The sequence below is a fragment of the Oncorhynchus keta genome, chromosome 35 (genome assembly GCF_023373465.1).
Source record: "Oncorhynchus keta strain PuntledgeMale-10-30-2019 chromosome 35, Oket_V2, whole genome shotgun sequence".
Taxonomy (NCBI): Eukaryota; Metazoa; Chordata; class Actinopteri; order Salmoniformes; family Salmonidae; genus Oncorhynchus; species Oncorhynchus keta.
Genome location: NC_068455.1, coordinates 5,485,537 through 5,506,550, shown reverse-complemented (window position 1 = coordinate 5,506,550; position 21,014 = coordinate 5,485,537). Strand labels below are relative to the sequence as shown.

The following is a 21,014-nucleotide window of genomic DNA, read 5'->3' as shown; positions in this document are numbered from 1 at the left end:
TTGTTAGGGCGGAGACATAAGCATCTCGTCCATTATATCCAGTATCTCTGGGGTGTATTCATTTCGTCTTGCAACGGAAACCGTTAAACGTTTAAGAAGCAAACGGAAGCGAACAGAGCAAACGCAATGAAAGGTGGAGGGACCTAACTGAATTTGTCCAGTATAAGCTTTCGTTTCTGTTGAAAAATTATTTGCCACAATGGCAAAACAATTCGGAACAATTCAGAACTTTTTTTTTTGCAACAGGCGCAACGTTTTGCAACAGAATAGACGTAATGAATACACCCGTGGTATAGCTTGTCTCGCGCGAAGCTCTCTTTTAACCTTTGAACTGCAAGCGAAATCAGCTGATTTCGTCACATGACATAGCTCTCCAGTTTGGACACTGTGTGCTAAGCATAACAATTCGGAAAGAGGGAAGAAATATAACAGTGAAATATTATAAAAAAAGGAATACATTCACATCGATAGAAAGTAAGTCAATGTAAGTTAGTTGTTTATTATGCATTGGTTGTTCTTGATCATCTCATCAGCATGATGTGTTTATGATTTAGTTGGTTAACTTACGTCTTTCATGAATGCAATGCCGTTTCTTTTGACAGCTAACGTTAGCTAGCTGGCTATTATTTGGATAATGCTTTTGCCATGTCAGTAATGTTGTCTCATGATGATATTAGGTCGCGTTTCTTTTTTAACAACACTCAAATAAGCACGAACCTTTATTGTAAAAAAAACATCTACACTGACCAAAAATATTTGCGCAACATGCAACAATTTCTAAGATTTTACTGAGTTACAGTTTATGTATGGAAATCCAGTCATTTGAAATAAATTAATTCGTATCTAATCTATGGATTTCGCATGACTGGGAATACAGATATGCATCTTTTGGTCGCAGGTAGGGGGGTTGTGGAACAGAAAACCAGTCAGTGTCAAATGCTGCTCCTCAGTGAATTTCATAAAAGTAAAATTGTAAAACATAAATAAAAGTGAACATTTTTTAGACAAAACTATACTAAATATATTCACGTCACCAAATAATTGATGAAACACTTATTTTTGTACTAAAAGTCTACAGTAGCCTCAGCAGTACTCAGTAGGGTAGCACTATGGTGTAGTCAGAGGACAGCTAGTTTCCGTCCTCCTCTGAGTACATTTACTTCAATACAAAACCTAGGAGGCTCATGGTTCTCACCCCCTTCCATAGACTTACACAGTAATTATGACAACTTCCCGGAGGATGTCCTCCAAACTATCAGAGCTCTTGCAGCATGAACTGACATGTTGTCCACCCAATCAAAGGATCGGTTAATTCTAGTACTGAAAGCATAAGCTACAGCTAGCTAGCACTGCAGTGCATAACATTTGGTGAGTAGTTGACTCAAAAAGAAAGACAATAGTTGAACAGTTTTGAACAAATTAATGGGGCCCGCCAGTGTACGTGCTAAACTGCTTTCTGACTGTACACTGTAACGTTACTTCATGATTATAGCAGGTTTACTAACGCGTTAGTTCTATTAGCTATGTGGACTATGAGGTTACTTTAGCTAATATGGTGACAACAATGTAGGCTGTGTGTAGCGGTTATGATATGGTTTGGCTTGGAAAGGTTTTTTCGCCTGGTCACATACAGCTGATTTGCATTGAAGTTGACAAATTAAGGGAAAAGGTGAGAGGAAGAGGGTGAATAGATGTGAGAAGGAATACCACGTGGCTCCTATGAAAGTGAACTGTGTTTTAGGCGTGATCAGGGGTGTATTCATTCTGCCGATTCTGTTGACTGATGTTTCTTAAACAGAACAAAACGAAATAAACATACCTGAGTTTGTCCAATAAACTCTCGTTTGCAACTGTTGGACTAATAATTACACCCCAGATCAGCTAGATGCAGGCAAGAGTGGTATTGAATGTGTCACTGTCTGTCACCTCAAATTATTCTTTCGACCTGTGTGCACCTACGTTGTAAACTTTCATTCATAGTCTAGGTTGTTTCAACCTCATGATGGGTATAGAGAACATTAGAGTATCATGCAGTAGCCTAAACTAATGCTAAACCTGTCAATGTTACATTGAACTGGGTGAATGGAATATGAATGACAGTCATCCAGTATGCTGTAATAGAAATAAGGCCTTGCTCATGAAGAAAAAAAAACATATTGTCCTCCCTCATCTTAAATGACACCGACTGCCACTAATCAGGTGTGACCACCATGAGGGCGGCAGCGTAGCCTAGTGGTTAGAGTGTTGGACTAGTAACCGGAAGGTTGCAAGTTCAAACCCCCGAGCTGACAAGGTACACATCTGTTGTTCGTTAACACACTGTTCCTAGGACGTCATTGAAAATGAGAATTTGTTCTTAACTGACTTTAACTGCCTAGTTAAATAAAGGTACGTCTACTTGGTGTGGAGTTGATCAGGCTGTTGATTGTGGCCTGTGGAACGTTGTCCCTCTCCTCTCCAATGGCCAACTTGCTGTTTTATTGGCTGGAACTGGAAAACAAGCTGTCGTACGCGTCAATCCAGAGCATCCCAAACATGCTCACCGGGTGACACGTCTGGTGAATGGCTGAATGGCACGAAAAGGGTCCTCAGCATCTTTTTTTAATTGATATCTCTGTGCGTTCAAATTGTCATCAATAAAACAGAATTGTGTTTGTTTTATGTAGCTTCTGCCTGCCCATACCAATAACTCCACCGCCACAACGGGGCGCTCTGTTCACAATGTTGACATCACAGCAAATCGCTCGACCCACACAACGCCATGCACGCGGTCTGCGGTTGTGAGGCCGGTTGGACTCATTGCCAAATGATTTAATACGACATTGAAGGTGGATTACGGTAGATAAATGAACGTAACATTCTCTGCCAACTGCTCTTGTGCACATTCCTGCAGTCAGCATTGCCAATTGTACGCTTCCTCAAAACTTCAGACATCTGTGGCTTTGTGTCGTGTGACAACTGCATATTTATGACCGACAGGCACAATTCGGTCTTATGTAGCAACACTTTTTATATTGTGTTTTTTAAAATCTTTTACATTGGATAAAAGTAGAGACTCAGAGCTAGAAAAAGATACATCATACACTACAGTTGAGGTACAAAGATAAAGTAATTCTGCTTTAAAAGTTGATCAACTTGTAAACTCACTTTTGAGAAAATGCCCCTTTTAATGTTTTGGTACACCTCCTGGAGAGATCTTCTTTGTCTCCACCCATTCAGCATCGTTCCCACCCTCTTAAGCTTTAGCCCCACCCATTCAGCATCGTTCACACCCTCTTAAGCTTTAGCCCCACCCATTCAGCATCGTTCACACCCTCTTAAGCTTTAGCCCCGCCCATTCAGCATCGTTCACACCCTCTTAAGCTTTAGCCCCACCCATTCAGCATCGTTCACACCCTCTTAAGCTTTAGCCCCACCCATTCAGCATCGTTCACACCCTCTTAAGCTTTAGCCCCACCCATTCAGCATCGTTCACACATTCCTCTTAAGCTTTAGCCCCACCCATTCAGCATCGTTCACACCCTCTTAAGCTTTAGCCCCACCCATTCAGCATCGTTCACACCCTCTTAAGCTTTAGCCCCACCCATTCAGCATCGTTCACACCCTCTTAAGCTTTAGCCCCACCCATTCAGCATCGCTTTCACACCCTCTCCTAAGCTTTAGCCCCACCCATTCAGCATCGTTCACACCCTCTTAAGCTTTAGCCCCACCCATTCAGCATCGTTCACACCCTCCTAAGCTTTAGCCCCACCCATTCAGCATCGTTCACACCCTCTTAAGCTTTAGCCCCACCCATTCAGCATCTTTCACACCCTCTTAAGCTTTAGCCTTTAGCCCCACCCATTCAGCATCGTTCACACCCTCCTAAGCTTTAGCCCCACCCATCTCTTTCACAGGATTCACGTGTCAGGCCATGCTTTAGCCCCACCCAAGATTTCAGGACTTAAGGCTGGTTTAGCCCCACCCGGGTGTATTGTTCACACCCTCTTAGTCTGGAGTGCCCAGTGCACTCTGGGCATCGTTCACACCCTCTTCAGAGGCTTTAGCCCCACCCATTCAGCACGTTCACACTGGATGCTCTGGCCAGCAGGGTTCAACCTCTCCTGTGGAGTAGGGTTTAAATCTCTTTGGAGTAGGGTTCAAATGGCTCTCCAGGCCATAGGGTTCAAATGGCTCTCCTGTGGAGTAGGGTTCAAATGGCTCTAAGGCTGGTTCAAATGGCTCTCCTGTGGAGTAGGGTTCAAATGGCTCTCCTGTGGAGTCTGGTTCAAATGCTCTCCAGAGTCGGGTTCAAATGGCATCTCCTGTGGAGTCGGGTTCAAATGGCTCTCCTCTGGAGTCAGGGTTCAAATGCTCTCCTGTGGAGTAGGGTTCAAATGGCTCTCCTGTGGAGTAGGGTTCAAATGGCTCTCCTGTGGAGTAGGGTTCAAATGGCTCTCCTGTGGAGTAGGGTTCAAATGGCTCTCCTGTGGAGTAGGGTTCAAATGGCTCTCCTGTGGAGTAGGGTTCAAATGGCTCTCCTGTGGAGTAGGGTTCAAATGGCTCTCCTGTGGAGTAGGGTTCAAATGGCTCTCCTGTGGAGTAGGGTTCAAATGGCTCTCCTGTGGAGTCGGGTTCAAATGGCTCTCCTGTGGAGTAGGGTTCAAATGGCTCTCCTGTGGAGTAGGGTTCAAATGGCTCTCCTGTGGAGTAGGGTTCAAATGGCTCTCCTGTGGTGTAGGGTTCAAATGGCTCTCCTGTGGAGTAGGGTTCAAATGGCTCTCCTGTGGAGTAGCGACGCCCGTCATATGCCTAGTTTCCTGAAACGAGTCGCATTTTAAAATGGATTTTTATTGTCCCCAGCACAATGATTGCAGTTTCTACCGATCGTTGTTTTCAGGCTGGTTGTATTGGTGCTAGCTAGGAACAAAGCTAAAGCTAGCTACCCCAGAAGTTGAGGTCGAACAAATGATGCTTTATTACCAACGCGGTATTGTAAACATATCGTTCGTGGCCCGGTGTTTTGCTTGTTTGCAGACTTTTTTTGTCCACCTTTGACAGCGCTACTGTGTCTTTTTTTGACATGTAAAGACCCAAACGGCGTTCCATAGTATGTATGTCATGAAGCTAATAGCAGTGACGCTATTACTGTGTAACTCCGGTAGGGCGACATCTGAAAAATAGCGCACTTGGTAGCGTGTACCCGGTGCTCGACCAGTCGGCGAAAGCCAACATCACCCTCTGCAGAGAACGGTTGATTGTCAAGGGCAATGACTTCCATTTATCTTGGCGTTAATGGATTTCGCCCTTTTGAGTTGTCTCGCTGAAATGTTTTTAACCTTTTCAAATGACTACTCGTCTTGTTGACTGCTCGATCCACACAGCAGACGTTGTGGACTAGGTTAGGAATGCTGTGTTGCACGTGTAGCGTAAACTTTTACGTGGCGTCATAACGTCATGTACCTACGTGTTATATAGGTAGCTTTGACATCCGGTTTTTAACATTGCCGTTAAGTATCAGGCCCGATATCGATGTTGGCATTTTTATCTAAAATCTTCCGATTCCGATATGTTCACAGACATATTGTGCATCCTTAATCTAAACCGATGAAAATTCGCAAATCAACTCTATTGGAGGTACACAAACACAATCCCCGCCTCGTCATGAGCTGTCAAGTCGTTAACGAAAAGCACATTGAGGATTTTTAAGAGGGTCGTTAGTTTTATGACTATTTCCTGCGCTAAAATGGCTACAATTTTAGACGGCAGATTAAAACAAGACTAGTGATCATTGGACAAAACAGTTTTTTAGGGGGGATTGACAAAATTCATAGGTGAAACAGTTTTTTATTAAGTTTGCAATTAATTGTTCTCACGTGCACGTTTCTGTCCATTTAAGAATCAATGTGCTACCTTTTTGTAGCATTTCTGACAATGCATTTCTTTTTAGCTAAATCTCATTCTGTCTAACTGGGCCAGCCACTCGGTTGCCCAGCAACTCAACAAACAGCTCACTGCCTGCACCAGCCAGTCGGTTGGTTTACAAGCTGAGGTTAACCATGAAATGCATTAGGGCTGTCCCCGACTGAGAGTCGTCTAGTTCTTTTGCCCAATCGATTGGTCGAAATGTTTAACCTTATTTTTCCATATATAGACATTGTTTGAATAAAACCAACTACGTACAGAGCATTCGGAAAGTATTCAGACCCCTTGACTTTCTCCACATTTTGTTACATTACAGCATTTTTCTAAAATTGATTCAATTGTTTTTTTCCCTCGTCAATCTACACACAATACCCCATAATGACATCACAATAGCCCATAATGACATCACAATAGCCCATAATGACATCACAATAGCCCATCATGACATCACAATAGCCCATCATGACATCACAATAGCCCATCATGACATCACAATAGCCCATCATGACATCACAATAGCCCATCATGACATCACAATAGCCCATCATGACATCACAATAGCCCATCATGACATCACAATAGCCCATCATGACATCAAATTACCCCATAATGACATCACAATACTCCATAATGACAAAGCAAAAACAGGTTTTTAGAAATGTTTGCAGATGTATAAGACATGTCTAACTGAAAAATTACATTTACGTAAGTATTCAGACCCTTTACTCAGTACTTTGTTGAAGCAGCAATTACAGCCTCCAGTCTTCTTGGGTATGACGCTACAAGCTCGGTACACCTGTATTTGGGGAGGTTCTCCCATTCTTCTCTGCAGATCCTCTCAAGCTCTGTCAGATTGAATGGGGAGCGTTACTGACAGCTATTTTCAGGACTCTCCAGAGATGTTCGATCGGGTTGAAGTCTGGGCTCTGGCTGGTCCACTCAAGGACATTCAGAGACTTTTCCCAAAGCCACTCCTGCATTGTCTTGGCTGTGTGGTTAGGGTCGTTGTGCTGTTGGAAGGTGAACCTTCACCCCAGTCTGAGAACCTGCTCCAGAGCACTCAGGATGTCAATAAAGTTGTCAAAACATCTCAAGGGTGATCAATGGAAACAAGATGCAACTGAGCTCAATTTCGAGTCTCATACCAAAGGGTCTGAATACTTATGTAAATAAGGTATTTTTTAATTTAAAAAAAAAACATTTGCAAAAATTTCTAAAAACACGTTTTCACTTTGTCATTATGGAGTATTGTGATGTCATTATGGGGTATTGTGATGTCATTATGGGGTATTGTGATGTGTTTAGTTTGATGAGGAAAAATAATACTTCAATCAATTTTAGAATAAGTCTGTAACTTAACAAAATGTGGAAAAAGTCCAGGGGTCTGAATACTTAAACCAAATTCCCTGTATGTGTTTAGATATAGGCCTATTGTAAATGTGTATTATTGTAGCGTCACCATCTTTATTGCAAAAAAAAATAAATACAAATACACATCTTTTGAGTTAACATTTAACTTGCCAGAGGTAATGAGCTGATCCATTGATCCGCACGGCAATTGATGATAAAATGGGGCCATGTTTGCAGAACACGCTTATGTCAATATTACACAGGTAAGCTAACGGTGACATCAACCAGGAATTGCAGACAGGCTGGCTCATTATATCTGGTATGAGAGACCGTGTCAAACACAGAGAACGAAGTCGAGCGTTTCTCAGCTCGTGGTCCTCTGTGCCTGGAACCTGCAACACCAAGGGTCGTGGGTTCAATTCCCGCGGGTGCCAGCCATAAGAAAAAAAAATGTATGTCTTTTTTTTGTTTGTTGATAAAAGCATCTCTTAGATGTTAACTGATAAAAGCCTGTATTTTATTCCCCCCCTCCCCAGCTCCTGGTTATTACTCCTCTCCTGCCATGCCGTGAAAGACGGGGGGGTGAACCCTTGACCCTGAGGTGACCAGACTGTGATTAAACCAGAGGAGGAGGAGGAGACGGACATGCACCCGTACGGCTGCGAGGCAGAGACCTCCCTACAGGAGCTGTTTGATTTCTTCACTCGGTGTCTGCAGAATGCGGAGTGGGAACTGGCTGGAGCCTGTGTGCCTCAGCTGTGTGACGCTGGAGGAGAAGTGTCACAACGGCTACGGGACATCATCAAGGCCATCATCACCTACCCTTACCCGCTAGAGTGAGTTAGGCTGGAGGAGGAGGAGGAGGAGGGAGGAGGAGGAGGAGGGAGGAGGGGAAGGAGGAGGAGGAGGAGGAGGAGGAGGAGGGAGGGAGGGAGGAGGAGGAGGGGAGGATGAGGGAGGAGGGAGGAGGAGGAGGAGGGGAGGATGAGGGAGGGGGAGGATGAGGGCGAGGGGGGGGGAGGATGGGGGAGGGGAGGGAGGAGGACGATGACGGAGGGAGGAGGAGGGACGACAGGGAGGGGGGGAGGAGGGAGGAGGGAGATGGAGGAGGAGGGTGTTTTGGTGGCGAGAAATGCTGATACATTGTTTTCATGTTTCTGGTAGTTTTGGGTTGTAATTGATTAGCCAATATCAATTGGTTATATAATTATCTTTGTGTGTATTGTAGATGGGAGAGTGTGGGCAGCCCTCACAAACTGGCCTGGCTTTGGCTTGAAGTCCTGGAGAAATGGACCAAGGAAGAGGTTTCTGTTTCAGTCAGGAGAGAACTAGAGTTCCTGCTGCTTCTCGAGGAGCTCGGAGACGAGGTGCCAGAGACAACGCTCAAGGTTTATATTTCTTATTTTCTAAAAAAGAAAAAAAAATAGACAAGCATAACATTTTATAGAGATCATAAAGTTAACTTCAACAATTGATACAAAACCATAAGGTTAGTTTCAAGTTAATATTGAAGAGTATATTTTTTAACATGTTCATCGTCCTCAGGAACTCCACCAGGCCTTCCTAACCACCCAGTCGGAGGAGAGAAAGGGATCAGGGGTCACCGGGGCGGGCGATGCTCAGAGTCCAGGGATAGAGACCTGTCTCGAGGCCTTGTTGGACCAGAAGAGACCCAGAGTGGCCCAGGCTCTGGTTAGCTTCCTGGAGGACCACCCCAGGAGTGTTAACACAGGGAACCACATCCTGCAGGTAGCTTTTAATTGTAATTGTTTTACACCCCCCCCCCCCCGGGTTTATATCAAATGTATTATTCTTTTTTATTAAAGGACACATTCATCAGATACCTGATGGAGAGAGTGGAGCATCTTGGTCCAGGCTCAGAGAAGATGGAGGGCTGGGCGGAGGAGATGTGTATGGTCCTAGCCCTGATGCCCCTGAGGTCGGAGCGAGGTGGAGGAGGCGGGGTGGAGGCCCTGTGTGAGGCCCTGTGGAGGGTCAGACACGGGCCCCTGAGCGAAGAGAGGGTCCTGAGCTCCCTGCTACGGCCCCGCTGCCACACCTTGCTCTCCCGTTACTGCTCTACAGCACTCAGGCTGCACAGAGACCGACTACTGAGAGAGACTCCCAGCACCCAGGGTGAGGATGGACTTTTACTTCCTTATAATTTACCTGAAACCTAAAAGGGGCAATCTGCAGTTCAAACAACAACAACAACAACAACAACATCAACTTGGTCAACCCACCATGTGGTTAAGAGTAACCACTCTCGAATTCATAGACGAAGCTATAGACACGAGGACTGACCATCCATGAGATCAACAGTATAGTTACAACCATGTTTTGAAATTATAATGTGTTTGTTTACAATTGCGTTGTTTACAAACAGTGGATCGAAAACAAGCTTATTGTCTCCCTAGATGAAATCGGGAGGATACTGTACATCGGGTCTCCGTTCGTACCTTAGTCACACACGATATCTCAGATACGGCACGAGCCCCGATTTTTTTATTTTATTTTATTATTATTTATTTTTTTATTTTTTGACGAAAATTGGATGAAAGATGCGTCTTTCCATAGGTGTCCGGTATTTTCAAAACTTATACCGATTTGGCCTTAGGCGGGAGCTATATTAATCAACTGAAACGTGTGAGTCACACCAGAGAGGAGGAAGAAGAGAAGAGAGAGAGGGATAACTTGGCCCAAAATCTGTCTTCTACGGGAGGTGGTGTTTTTTTCTCTGCTCATCAATCCAGGAGTTTATGTAAGGAGGTCAATGACTGTTCGTTGAATTCGGTTAATAAAATTGTAATTTACTTTAATGGAAGTTTCATCGTGTTTAGGTTGTTACGCGTGTACTGATAAATAGGTCATGTGACGTCCTGGCAACTTTGATTAAAAAAATAAATAAATAAATATCGGAGTTGTACCTGTTGTTCACACGCATGTCTGCCCTCTCATTGGCTGGAATGGTCCCACACGATCTTGCCTTCCGACTGCCTTCTCGTCTGAGTACCGGTCTATTCAGCTGGCATTCCTCTCATTCTAACTCCTTTCCTTTTACCAAAGAGTCTTTAGGAACGTGACATGGACTGCGGTTAAAACTCAACGAAGACACTCCCTCGTCCCCTTACCCTCCTCGCCTTGTGCCCTTGGGGAGGGGGGCTTATTTGTCATCGGTTCAAATGATTAGCCAAGCAAGGGAAGTTTGCATCGTAAACCCATCGTTTTTGAATGGAGTTTTGTCGAGTGTATGTTCACTTCGGGGCCTGAAACGTCCCATAATTCAATCTGCTATGAAAAGTCAACCAAAAATGTAAAAGCTCGACATCAAAATGGAGTCAGCATACGAATGTAAATCAGTTAGAAATGGTGCTACTAATGCACATGACGGCACAAACACGTCTCGTAAAAAGTAATGATGTTTTTGTTTTGTTTATCTTTTGGAAATTGTAGAAATTAATATGTTTCCTTCTTCAGAAGTTCCAGCTAGCATTAGTTAGCTAATTAATTTGCTAGCTGTCATACAGTAGGCATATATTTAATAATGATATAGTTAATGTAAGTAGACATGCAATCTTAATGAACTGTAATGCATATAAACCAAGGGGCTTGGGGAGGGGACATGTTTACTGTTGCCTTATATTACATTTCTGATGGGGTACGACCGTTAAACTAAGCTCATGAGGTATTTAGGGGTTATATTTTGCAAGAATCAATGGCTATCATTCATTTAAAAGTAAAAAAAAAAATAGTTTTAGTAATCACAGATTTGCTTTTAAATTGAACTTTTGCAAAATGACACATTGGTAATCCTTACCCTATCAACAGTCTATGGACAAAGTATGCAGGCAATCCATGCTTTAGTTTAGTTTTCCCCCGGTAGTGTTTCCTCATGCTAATGTTTTAGCTTTTGTGGCACAAATCCCATTCTAGTCATGGGATCGATATTAGCATTTTTTGTGGCACAAATCCCATTCTAGTCATGGGATCGATATTAGCATCTTTTGTGGCACAAATCCCATTCTAGTCATGGGATCGATATTAGCATCTTTTGTGGCACAAATCCCATTCTAGTCATGGGATCGATATTAGCATCTTTTGTGGCACAAATCCCATTCTAGTCATGGGATCGATATTAGCATTTTTTGTGGCACAAATCCCATTCTAGTCATGGGATCGATATTAGCATCTTTTGTGGCACAAATCCCATTCTAGTCATGGGATCGATATTAGCATCTTTTGTGGCACAAATCCCATTCTAGTCATGGGATCGATATTAGCATCTTTTGTGGCACAAATCCCATTCTAGTCATGGGATCGATATTAGCATTTTTTTGCGCGCATCATGTCCAAATAATCCGAAAGTATCTAAAATTGATTTGTGAAGCTCAACAATGTCACTTAGAGTATATTTCGAACATGATGCGCGAAAAATGCTAATATTGGTCCCATGACTTGAATGGGATTTGTGCCACAAAAGCTAAAACGTTAGCGTGTGGAAACTGGGCAACTTAAATCAAAACATGGATTGCTGTCATACCTTGTCTATAGACCGCTTACACACTAAGGAAACCAATATGTCACTTCGGAATTTGGGTGAACTATCCCTTTAACTTTACCTGAACTTTACTTTACCTGAACTTTACTTTACCTGAACTTTACTTTACCTGAACTTTACTTTACCTGAACTTTACTTTACCTGAACTTTACTTTACCTGAACTTTACTTTACCTGAACTTTACTTTACCTGAACTTTACTTTATCTGAACTTTATTTTACACAAACGTGACTTTACACAAACGTGACTTTACACAAACGTGACTTTACACAAACTTTACTTTATCAGGTTTCTTTGACAGAGACCAAAGCGCATGGATCAATTTCTGGCCTTGTACTTTAACAGTTATCTTACAGTTGTGTGTAGAGGAGAAATATGTTTTTTAAACATGTGCATATATAGCTAGTTCCTTAACAGTTATGAATTTAGGCTATGTGTAGGCTATAGATGAGGAGGAGGACTTGTTACGATGTGAGGAGGACTTGTTACGATGTAACGTTGACAGTACAGCTGCTGTTACTGTATGTTAACACTATATATTGTATATTGACGCTATATGTGCTGTGCATTGACCCTATATGTGCTGTGCATTGACCCTATGTGCTGTGCATTGACCCTATGTGCTGTGCATTGACCCTATGTGCTGTGCATTTACCCTATATGCTTGTGGCGGCAGGGTAGCCTAGTGGTTAGAGCGTTGGTCTAGTAACCGGAAGGTTGCAAGTTCAAATCCCTGAGCTGTCGTTATGCCCCTGAACAGGCAGTTAACCCACTGTTCCCAGGCCATCATTGAAAATAAGAATTTGTTCTTAACTGACTTGCCTAGTTAAATAAAGGTAAAATAAAATATGATGTATATTGACCCTATATGCTGTGTGTCAATACTGTTTATAAAATACACTAAACAGTGGGTGAGAGAAAGTATTAGCTCACTGTAAATGCATAGTGAAATATTTCTGAAGCAACGCTATCGAAAGGCCATTGTTTTACACAGTATTTCTCTCTCTTTAGGCTATAGTGGCCAATCCTCTAGTTGTTGAGACACCCCTGCCCGAGGGAAGAACAAAGCACAACCATGTTTATATGGCCGGTCTACAGTCTCCCATTTTTGTTATGAAATGGATGGTTTTGTCAAAATATTTGAGTAACAATTTGAGGGTTAAAACACGGTTTTGTATGGTTGTACCTCTGGTTGTACCTCGGTATGGTTGTACCTCGGGTATGGTTGTACCTCTGGTATGGTTGTACCTCTGGTTGTACGCTGGTATGGTTGTACCTCTGGTTGTACCTCTGGTTGTACCTCTGGTATGGTTGTACCTCTGGTTGTACCTCTGGTTGTACCTCTGGTATGGTTGTACCTCTGGTTGTACCTCGGGTATGGTTGTACCTCTGGTTGTACCTCTGGTTGGTTGTACCTCTGGTTGTACCTCTGGTTGTACCTCTGGTATGGTTGTACCTCTGGTTTGGTTGTACCTCGGTATGGTTGTACCTCTGGTTGTACCTCGGGTATGGTTGTACCTCTGGTTGTACCTCGGGTATGGTTGTACCTCTGGTTGTACCTCTGGTATGGTTGTACCTCTGGTTGTACCTCGGGTATGGTTGTACCTCGGGTATGGTTGTACCTCGGGTATGGTTGTACCTCGGGTATGGTTGTACCTCGGGTATGGTTGTACCTCTGGTATGGTTGTACCTCTGGTTGTACCTCGGGTATGGTTGTACCTCTGGTTGTACCTCGGGTATGGTTGTACCTCGGGTATGGTTGTACCTCGGGTATGGTTGTACCTCGGGTATGGTTGTACCTCGGGTATGGTTGTACCTCTGGTATGGTTGTACCTCTGGTATGGTTGTACCTCTGGTTGTACCTCTGGTATGGTTGTACCTCGGGTATGGTTGTACCTCGGGTATGGTTGTACCTCTGGTATGGTTGTACCTCTGGTTGTACCTCGGGTATGGTTGTACCTCTGGTTGTACCTCTGGTATGGTTGTACCTCGGGTATGGTTGTACCTCTGGTTGTACCTCTGGTTGTACCTCTATGGTTGTAAGTCGCTCTGGTTAAGAGCGTCTGCTAAATGACTTAAATGTAAATGTTGTACCTCGGGTATGGTTGTACCTCTGGTTGTACCTCGGGTATGGTTGTACCTCTGGTATGGTTGTACCTCGGGTATGGTTGTACCTCTGGTTGTACCTCGGTATGGTTGTACCTCTGGTTGTACCTCTGGTTGTACCTCTGGTATGGTTGTACCTCTGGTTGTACCTCGGGTATGGTTGTACCTCTGGTTGTACCTCGGTATGGTTGTACCTCGGGTATGGTTGTACCTCTGGTTGTACCTCGGTATGGTTGTACCTCGGGTATGGTTGTACCTCGGGTATGGTTGTACCTCGGGTATGGTTGTACCTCGGGTATGGTTGTACCTCGGGTATGGTTGTACCTCGGGTATGGTTGTACCTCGGTATGGTTGTACCTCGGTATGGTTGTACCTCGGTATGGTTGTACCTCGGTATGGTTGTACCTCGGTATGGTTGTACCTCGGGTATGGTTGTACCTCGGGTATGGTTGTACCTCGGGTATGGTTGTACCTCGGGTATGGCTGTACCCCGGGTATGGTTGTACCTCTGGTATGGTTGTACCTCAGGTAAGGGGTATCAACAACGTGGAAGTCTTGCCGCTAGCTTTCTTTTTTTTTCTTTTAACCTTTTTTTCCCGCCTTTTCCTCCTCCCTTCATCCCAGTGGATCTTCCTGAAGCGGAGAAGTTACTGCTGGGCTTGTGTTGTCATGGGGACCGGCCTTCCGTCTGGAAAACCATTTACTTTGAGTGCCTTAGCAGCGGCAAGCACTTCCTCGAACGGGTCCTGGTGAGTGTAATGGTGTGTAATGGTGTGTAATGGTGTGTAATGGTGTTTAATAGTGCGTAATAGTGCGTAATAGTGCGTAATAGTGTGTAATAGTGTGTAATAGTGTGTAATAGTGTAATAGTGTGTAATAGTGCGTAATACTGTAATAGTGTGTAATACTGTAATAGTGCGTAATAGTGCGTAATAGTGTTTAATAGTGTTTAATAGTGCATAATACTGTAATACTGTGTAATAGCGTGTAATAGCGTGTAATAGCGTGTAATAGTGCATAATACTGTAATAGTGTCTAATACTGTGTAATAGTGTTTAATAGTGCGTAATACTGTAATAGCGTGTAATACTGTGTAATACTGTGTAATAGTGTTTAATAGTGCATAATACTGTAATAGTGTGTAATAGTGTGTAATAGTGTGTAATAGTGTGTAATAGTGTGTAATAGTGCGTAATACTGTAATAGTGTGTAATAGCGTGTAATACTGTGTAATACTGTGTAATACTGTGTAATAGCGTGTAATAGCGTGTAATACTGTGTAATACTGTGTAATAGTGTGTAATACTGCATAATACTGTAATAGTGTGTAATACTGTAATAGTGTGTAATACTGTAATAGTGTGTAATAGTGTAATAGTGTGTAATAGTGCGTAATACTGTAATAGTGTGTAATACTGTAATAGTGTGTAATAGTGCATAATACAGTATAATACTGTAATAGTGTGTAATACTGCATAATACTGTAATAGTGTGTAATACTGTAATAGTGTGTAATAGTGTGTAATAGTGTGTAATAGTGTGTAATACTGTAATAGTGTGTAATACTGTAATAGTGTGTAATAGTGCATAATAGTGCATAATACTGTAATAGTGTGTAATACTGCATAATACTGTAATAGTGTGTAATACTGTGTAATAGTGTATAATACTGTAATAGTGTGTAATAGTGCGTAATACTGTAATAGTGTGTAATACTGTAATAGTGTGTAATAGTGTGTAATAGTGTGTAATAGTGTAATAGTGTGTAATAGTGCGTAATACTGTAATAGCGTGTAATAGTGCGTAATACTGTGTAATACTGTGTAATAGTGTGTAATACTGTAATAGTGTGTAATACTGTGTAATAGTGTTTAATAGTGTTTAATAGTGCGTAATACTGTAATAGTGCGTAATAGTGCGTAATAGTGCGTAATACTGTGTAATAGAATGTAATAGTGTGTAATAGTGTGTAATACTGTAATAGCGTGTAATATCAACACAGGTACTGTAACTATTGTCATCTTGATTTCAACAGGTACTATATAAGATGAGTTGCTTGTGCATAAGACACCTTTTCTGTTTTTGCCTCAAACTAAAATGGCACCCTATTCCCTATATAGTGCACTCGGGCTCTGGTCAAATGTTGTGTACTATATAGGGATTAGGGTGCCATTTTGTGACACGGCCTCAGTCATAACCCCACTTTTCCCCCTCCTCAGGTGACTGCTCTGGACCTGGTGAAGAGGGAGGAGTTCTGTAGGCTAGAGGACCTGCTGAAGGGGGAGTTCCAGCCTCTGTCACGCCTCCTGCTACTCCTGGGGTGGACCCAGTGCCAAAGCCTGCTCTCAGCTCAGACCCTGCTACGCCTCCTACACCACGACCAGGTTAGGCCTCCTACACCACGACCAGGTTAGGCCTCCTACCCCACGACCAGGTTAGGCCTCCTACCCCACGACCAGGTTAGGCCTCCTACCCCACGACCAGGTTAGGCCTCCTATACCACGACAGGCCTCAGACACCACGACCAGGTTAGGCCTCCTATACCACGACAGGCCTCCTACACCACGACCACGTTAGGCCTCCTACACCACGACCAGGTTAGGCCTCCTACACCACGACCAGGTTAGGCCTCCTACACCACGACCAGGTTAGGCCTCCTACACCACGACCAGGTTAGGCCTCCTACACCACGACCAGGTTAGGCCTCCTACACCACGACCAGGTTAGGCCTCCTACACCACGACCAGGTTAGGCCTCCTACCCCACGACCAGGTTAGGCCTCCTACCCCACGACCAGGTTAGGCCTCCTACCCCACGACCAGGTTAGGCCTCCTACCCCACGACCAGGTTAGGCCTCCTACACCACGACCAGGTTAGGCCTCCTACCCCACGACCAGGTTAGGCCTCCTACCCCACGACCAGGTTAGGCCTCCTACCCCACGACCAGGTTAGGCCTCCTACCCCACGACCAGGTTAGGCCTCCTACCCCACGACCAGGTTAGGCCTCCTACCCCACGACCAGGTTAGGCCTCCTACCCCACGACCAGGTTAGGCCTCCTACCCCACGACCAGGTTAGGCCTCCTACCCCACGACCAGGTTAGGCCTCCTATACCACGACAGGCCTCCCACCCCACGTCCCGGTTAGGCCTCCTACACCACGACCAGGTTAGGCCTCCTACACCACGACCACGTTAGGCCTCCTACACCACGACCACGTTAGGCTTCCTACCCCACAACCAGGTTAGGCTTCCTACCCCACGACCAGGTTAGGCTTCCTACCCCACGACCAGGTTAGGCTTCCTACCCCACGACCAGGTTAGGCCTCCTACCCCACGACCAGGTTAGGTCTCCTACACCACGACCAGGTTAGGCCTCCTACACCACGACCAGGTTAGGCTTCCTACCCCACGACCAGGTTAGGCTTCCTAGGCTTCCTACCCCCACGACCAGGTTAGGCCTCCTACCCCACGACCAGGTTAGGCCTCCTACCCCACGACCAGGTTAGGCCTCCTACCCCACGACCAGGTTAGGCCTCCTACCCCTCGACCAGGTTAGGCCTCCTACCCTCGACCAGGTTAGGCCTCCTACCCCTCCGACCAGGTTAGGCCTCCTACCCCTCCGACCAGGTTAGGCCTCCTACCCCTCCGACCAGGTTAGGCCTCCTACCCCTCCGACCAGGTTAGGCCTCTTACACCCACGACCAGGTTAGGCCTCTTACCCCACGACCAGGTTAGGCCTCCTACCCCACGACAGGCCTCCTACACCACGACAGGCCTCCTACACCACGACCAGGTTACGCCTCCTACACCACGACCAGGTTAGGTCTCCTACCCCACGACAGGCTTCCTACCCCACGACCAGGTTAGGCCTCCTACCCCACGACCAGGTTAGGCCTCCTACCCCACGACCAGGTTAGGCCTCCTGCCCCTCGACCAGGTTAGGCCTCCTACCCTCGACCAGGTTAGGCCTCCTACCCCACGACCAGGTTAGGCCTCCTACCCCACGACCATGTTAGGCCTCCTACCCCACGACCAGGTTAGGCCTCTTACACCTCCGACCAGGTTAGGCCTCTTACACCCACGACCAGGTTAGGCCTCTTACCCCACGACCAGGTTGGGCCTCCTACCCCACGACAGGCCTCCTACACCACGACAGGCCTCCTACACCACGACCAGGTTACGCCTCCTACACCACGACCAGGTTAGGTCTCCTACCCCACGACAGGCCTCCTACCCCACGACCAGGTTAGGCCTCCAACCCCACGACCAGGTTAGGCCTCCTATACCACGACAGGCCTCCTACCCCACGTCCCGGTTAGGCCTCCTACACCACGACCAGTTTAGGCCTCCTACCCCAGGACCAGGTTAGGTCTCCTACACCAGGACCAGGTTAGGTCTCCTACACCAGGACCAGGTTAGGTCTCCTACACCAGGACCAGGTTAGGTCTCCTACACCACGACAGGCCTCCTACCCCACGACCAGGTTAGGCCCTACCCCACGACCAGGTTAGGCCTCCCACCCCACGACCAGGTTAGGCCTCCTACCCCACGACCAGGTTAGGCCTCCTACCCCACGACCAGGTTAGGCCTCCTACCCCACGACCAGGTTAGGCCTCCTACACCACGACAGGCCTCCTACCCCACGTCCCGGTTAGGCCTCCTACACCACGACCAGGTTAGGCCTCCTACACCACGACCAGGTTAGGTCTCCTACCCCACGACCAGGTTAGGTCTCCTACCCCACGACCAGGTTAGGCCTCCTACACCACGACAGGCCTCCTACCCCACGTCCCGGTTAGGCCTCCTACCCCACGACCAGGTTAGGCCTCCTACCCCACGACCAGGTTAGGCCTCCTACCCCACGACCAGGTTAGGCCTCCTACCCTCGACCAGGTTAGGCCTCCTACCCCTCGACCAGGTTAGGCCTCCTACCCCACGACCAGGTTAGGCCTCCTACCCCACGACCAGGTTAGGCCTCCTACCCCACGACCAGGTTAGGCCTCCTACCCCACGACCAGGTTAGGCCTCCTACCCCACGACCAGGTTAGGCCTCTTACACCTCCGACCAGGTTAGGCCTCTTACACCCACGACCAGGTTAGGCCTCTTACCCCACGACCAGGTTAGGCCTCCTACCCCACGACAGGCCTCCTACACCACGACCAGGTTACGCCTCCTACACCACGACCAGGTTAGGTCTCCTACCCCACGACAGGCTTCCTACCCCACGACCAGGTTAGGCTTCCTACCCCACGACCAGGTTAGGCCTCCTACCCCACGACCAGGTTAGGGCCTCCTACCCTCGACCAGGTTAGGCCTCCTACCCCCTCGACCAGGTTAGGCCTCCTACCCCTCGACCAGGTTAGGCCTCCTACCCCTCGACCAGGTTAGGCCTCCTACCCCACGACCAGGTTAGGCCTCCTACCCCACGACCAGGTTAGGCCTCCTACCCCACGACCAGGTTAGGCCTCCTACCCCACGACCAGGTTAGGCCTCTTACCCCACGACCAGGTTAGGCCTCCTACCCCACGACAGGCCTCCTACACCACGACAGGCCTCCTACACCACGACCAGGTTACGCCTCCTACACCACGACCAGGTTAGGTCTCCTACCCCACGACAGGCCTCCTACCCCACGACCAGGTTAGGCCTCCTACCCCACGACCAGGTTAGGCCTCCTATACCACGACAGGCCTCCTACCCCACGTCCCGGTTAGGCCTCCTACACCACGACCAGTTTAGGCCTCCTACCCCAGGACCAGGTTAGGTCTCCTACACCAGGACCAGGTTAGGTCTCCTACACCAGGACCAGGTTAGGTCTCCTACACCAGGACCAGGTTAGGTCTCCTACACCACGACAGGCCTCCTACACCACGACAGGCCTCCTACACCACGACCAGGTTAGGCCTCCTACCCCACGACCAGGTTAGGCCTCCTACCCCACGACCAGGTTAGGCCTCCTACCCCACGACCAGGTTAGGCCTCCTACCCCACGACCAGGTTAGGCCTCCTACCCCACGACCAGGTTAGGCCTCCTACCCCACGACCAGGTTAGGCCTCCTACCCCACGACCAGGTTAGGCCTCCTACCCCACGACCAGGTTAGGCCTCCTACCCCACGACCAGGTTAGGCCTCCTACACCACGACAGGCCTCCTACCCCACGTCCCGGTTAGGCCTCCTACACCACGACCAGGTTAGGCCTCCTACACCACGACCACGTTAGGCTTCCTACCCCACGACCAGGTTAGGCTTCCTACCCCACGACCAGGTTAGGCTTCCTACCCTACGACCAGGTTAGGCTTCCTACCCCACGACCAGGTTAGGCTTCCTACCCCACGACCAGGTTAGGCTTCCTACCCCACGACCAGGTTAGGCTTCCTACCCCACGACCAGGTTAGGCTTCCTACCCCACGACCAGGTTAGGCTTCCTACCCCACGACCAGGTTAGGCTTCCTACCCCACGACCAGGTTAGGCTTCCTACCCCACGACCAGGTTAGGCTTCCTACCCCACGACCAGGTTAGGCTTCCTACCCCACGACCAGGTTAGGCTTCCTACCGACCAGGTTAGGCTTCCTACCCCACGACCAGGTTAGGCTTCCTACCCCACGACCAGGTTAGGCTTCCTACCCCCACGACCAGGTTAGGCTTCCTACCCCACGACCAGGTTAGGCTTCCTACCCCACGACCAGGTTAGGCCTCCTACCCCACGACCAGGTTAGGCCTCCTACCCCACGACCAGGTTAGGCCTCCTACCTCGACCAGGTTAGGCCTCCTACCCTTACACCAGGTTAGGTCCACCTCCGACCAGGTTAGGCCTCTTACACCCACGACCAGGTTAGGCCTCTTACACCCACGACCAGGTTAGGCCTCTTACCCCACGACCAGGTTAGGCCTCCTACCCCACGACAGGCCTCCTACACCACGACAGGCCTCCTACACCACGACCAGGTTAGGTCTCCTACCCCACGACAGGCTTCCTACCCCACGACCAGGTTAGGCTTCCTACCCCACGACCAGGTTAGGCCTCCTACCCCTCGACCAGGTTAGGCCTCCTACCCCTCGACCAGGTTAGGCCTCCTACCCCTCGACCAGGTTA

At 47.2% G+C, this 21,014-nt stretch overlaps 1 protein-coding gene across 1 annotated transcript in view; it reads left to right on the top strand.

The window, feature by feature from the left end:
* Positions 1–330: 330 nt before the first annotated feature.
* The window catches only part of zfyve26 (zinc finger, FYVE domain containing 26), a 130,393-nt gene continuing 109,709 nt past the window's right edge, over positions 331–21,014 (top strand). Inside the window, exons 1-7 of the mRNA XM_052496170.1 lie at positions 331–474; positions 7,791–8,090; positions 8,483–8,642; positions 8,800–9,003; positions 9,081–9,390; positions 14,543–14,667; positions 16,138–16,302. Coding sequence (XP_052352130.1) covers positions 7,900–8,090; positions 8,483–8,642; positions 8,800–9,003; positions 9,081–9,390; positions 14,543–14,667; positions 16,138–16,302 — 1,155 coding nt within the window. The 5' untranslated portion in view covers positions 331–474; positions 7,791–7,899. The remainder of the gene's footprint in view (positions 475–7,790; positions 8,091–8,482; positions 8,643–8,799; positions 9,004–9,080; positions 9,391–14,542; positions 14,668–16,137; positions 16,303–21,014) is intronic.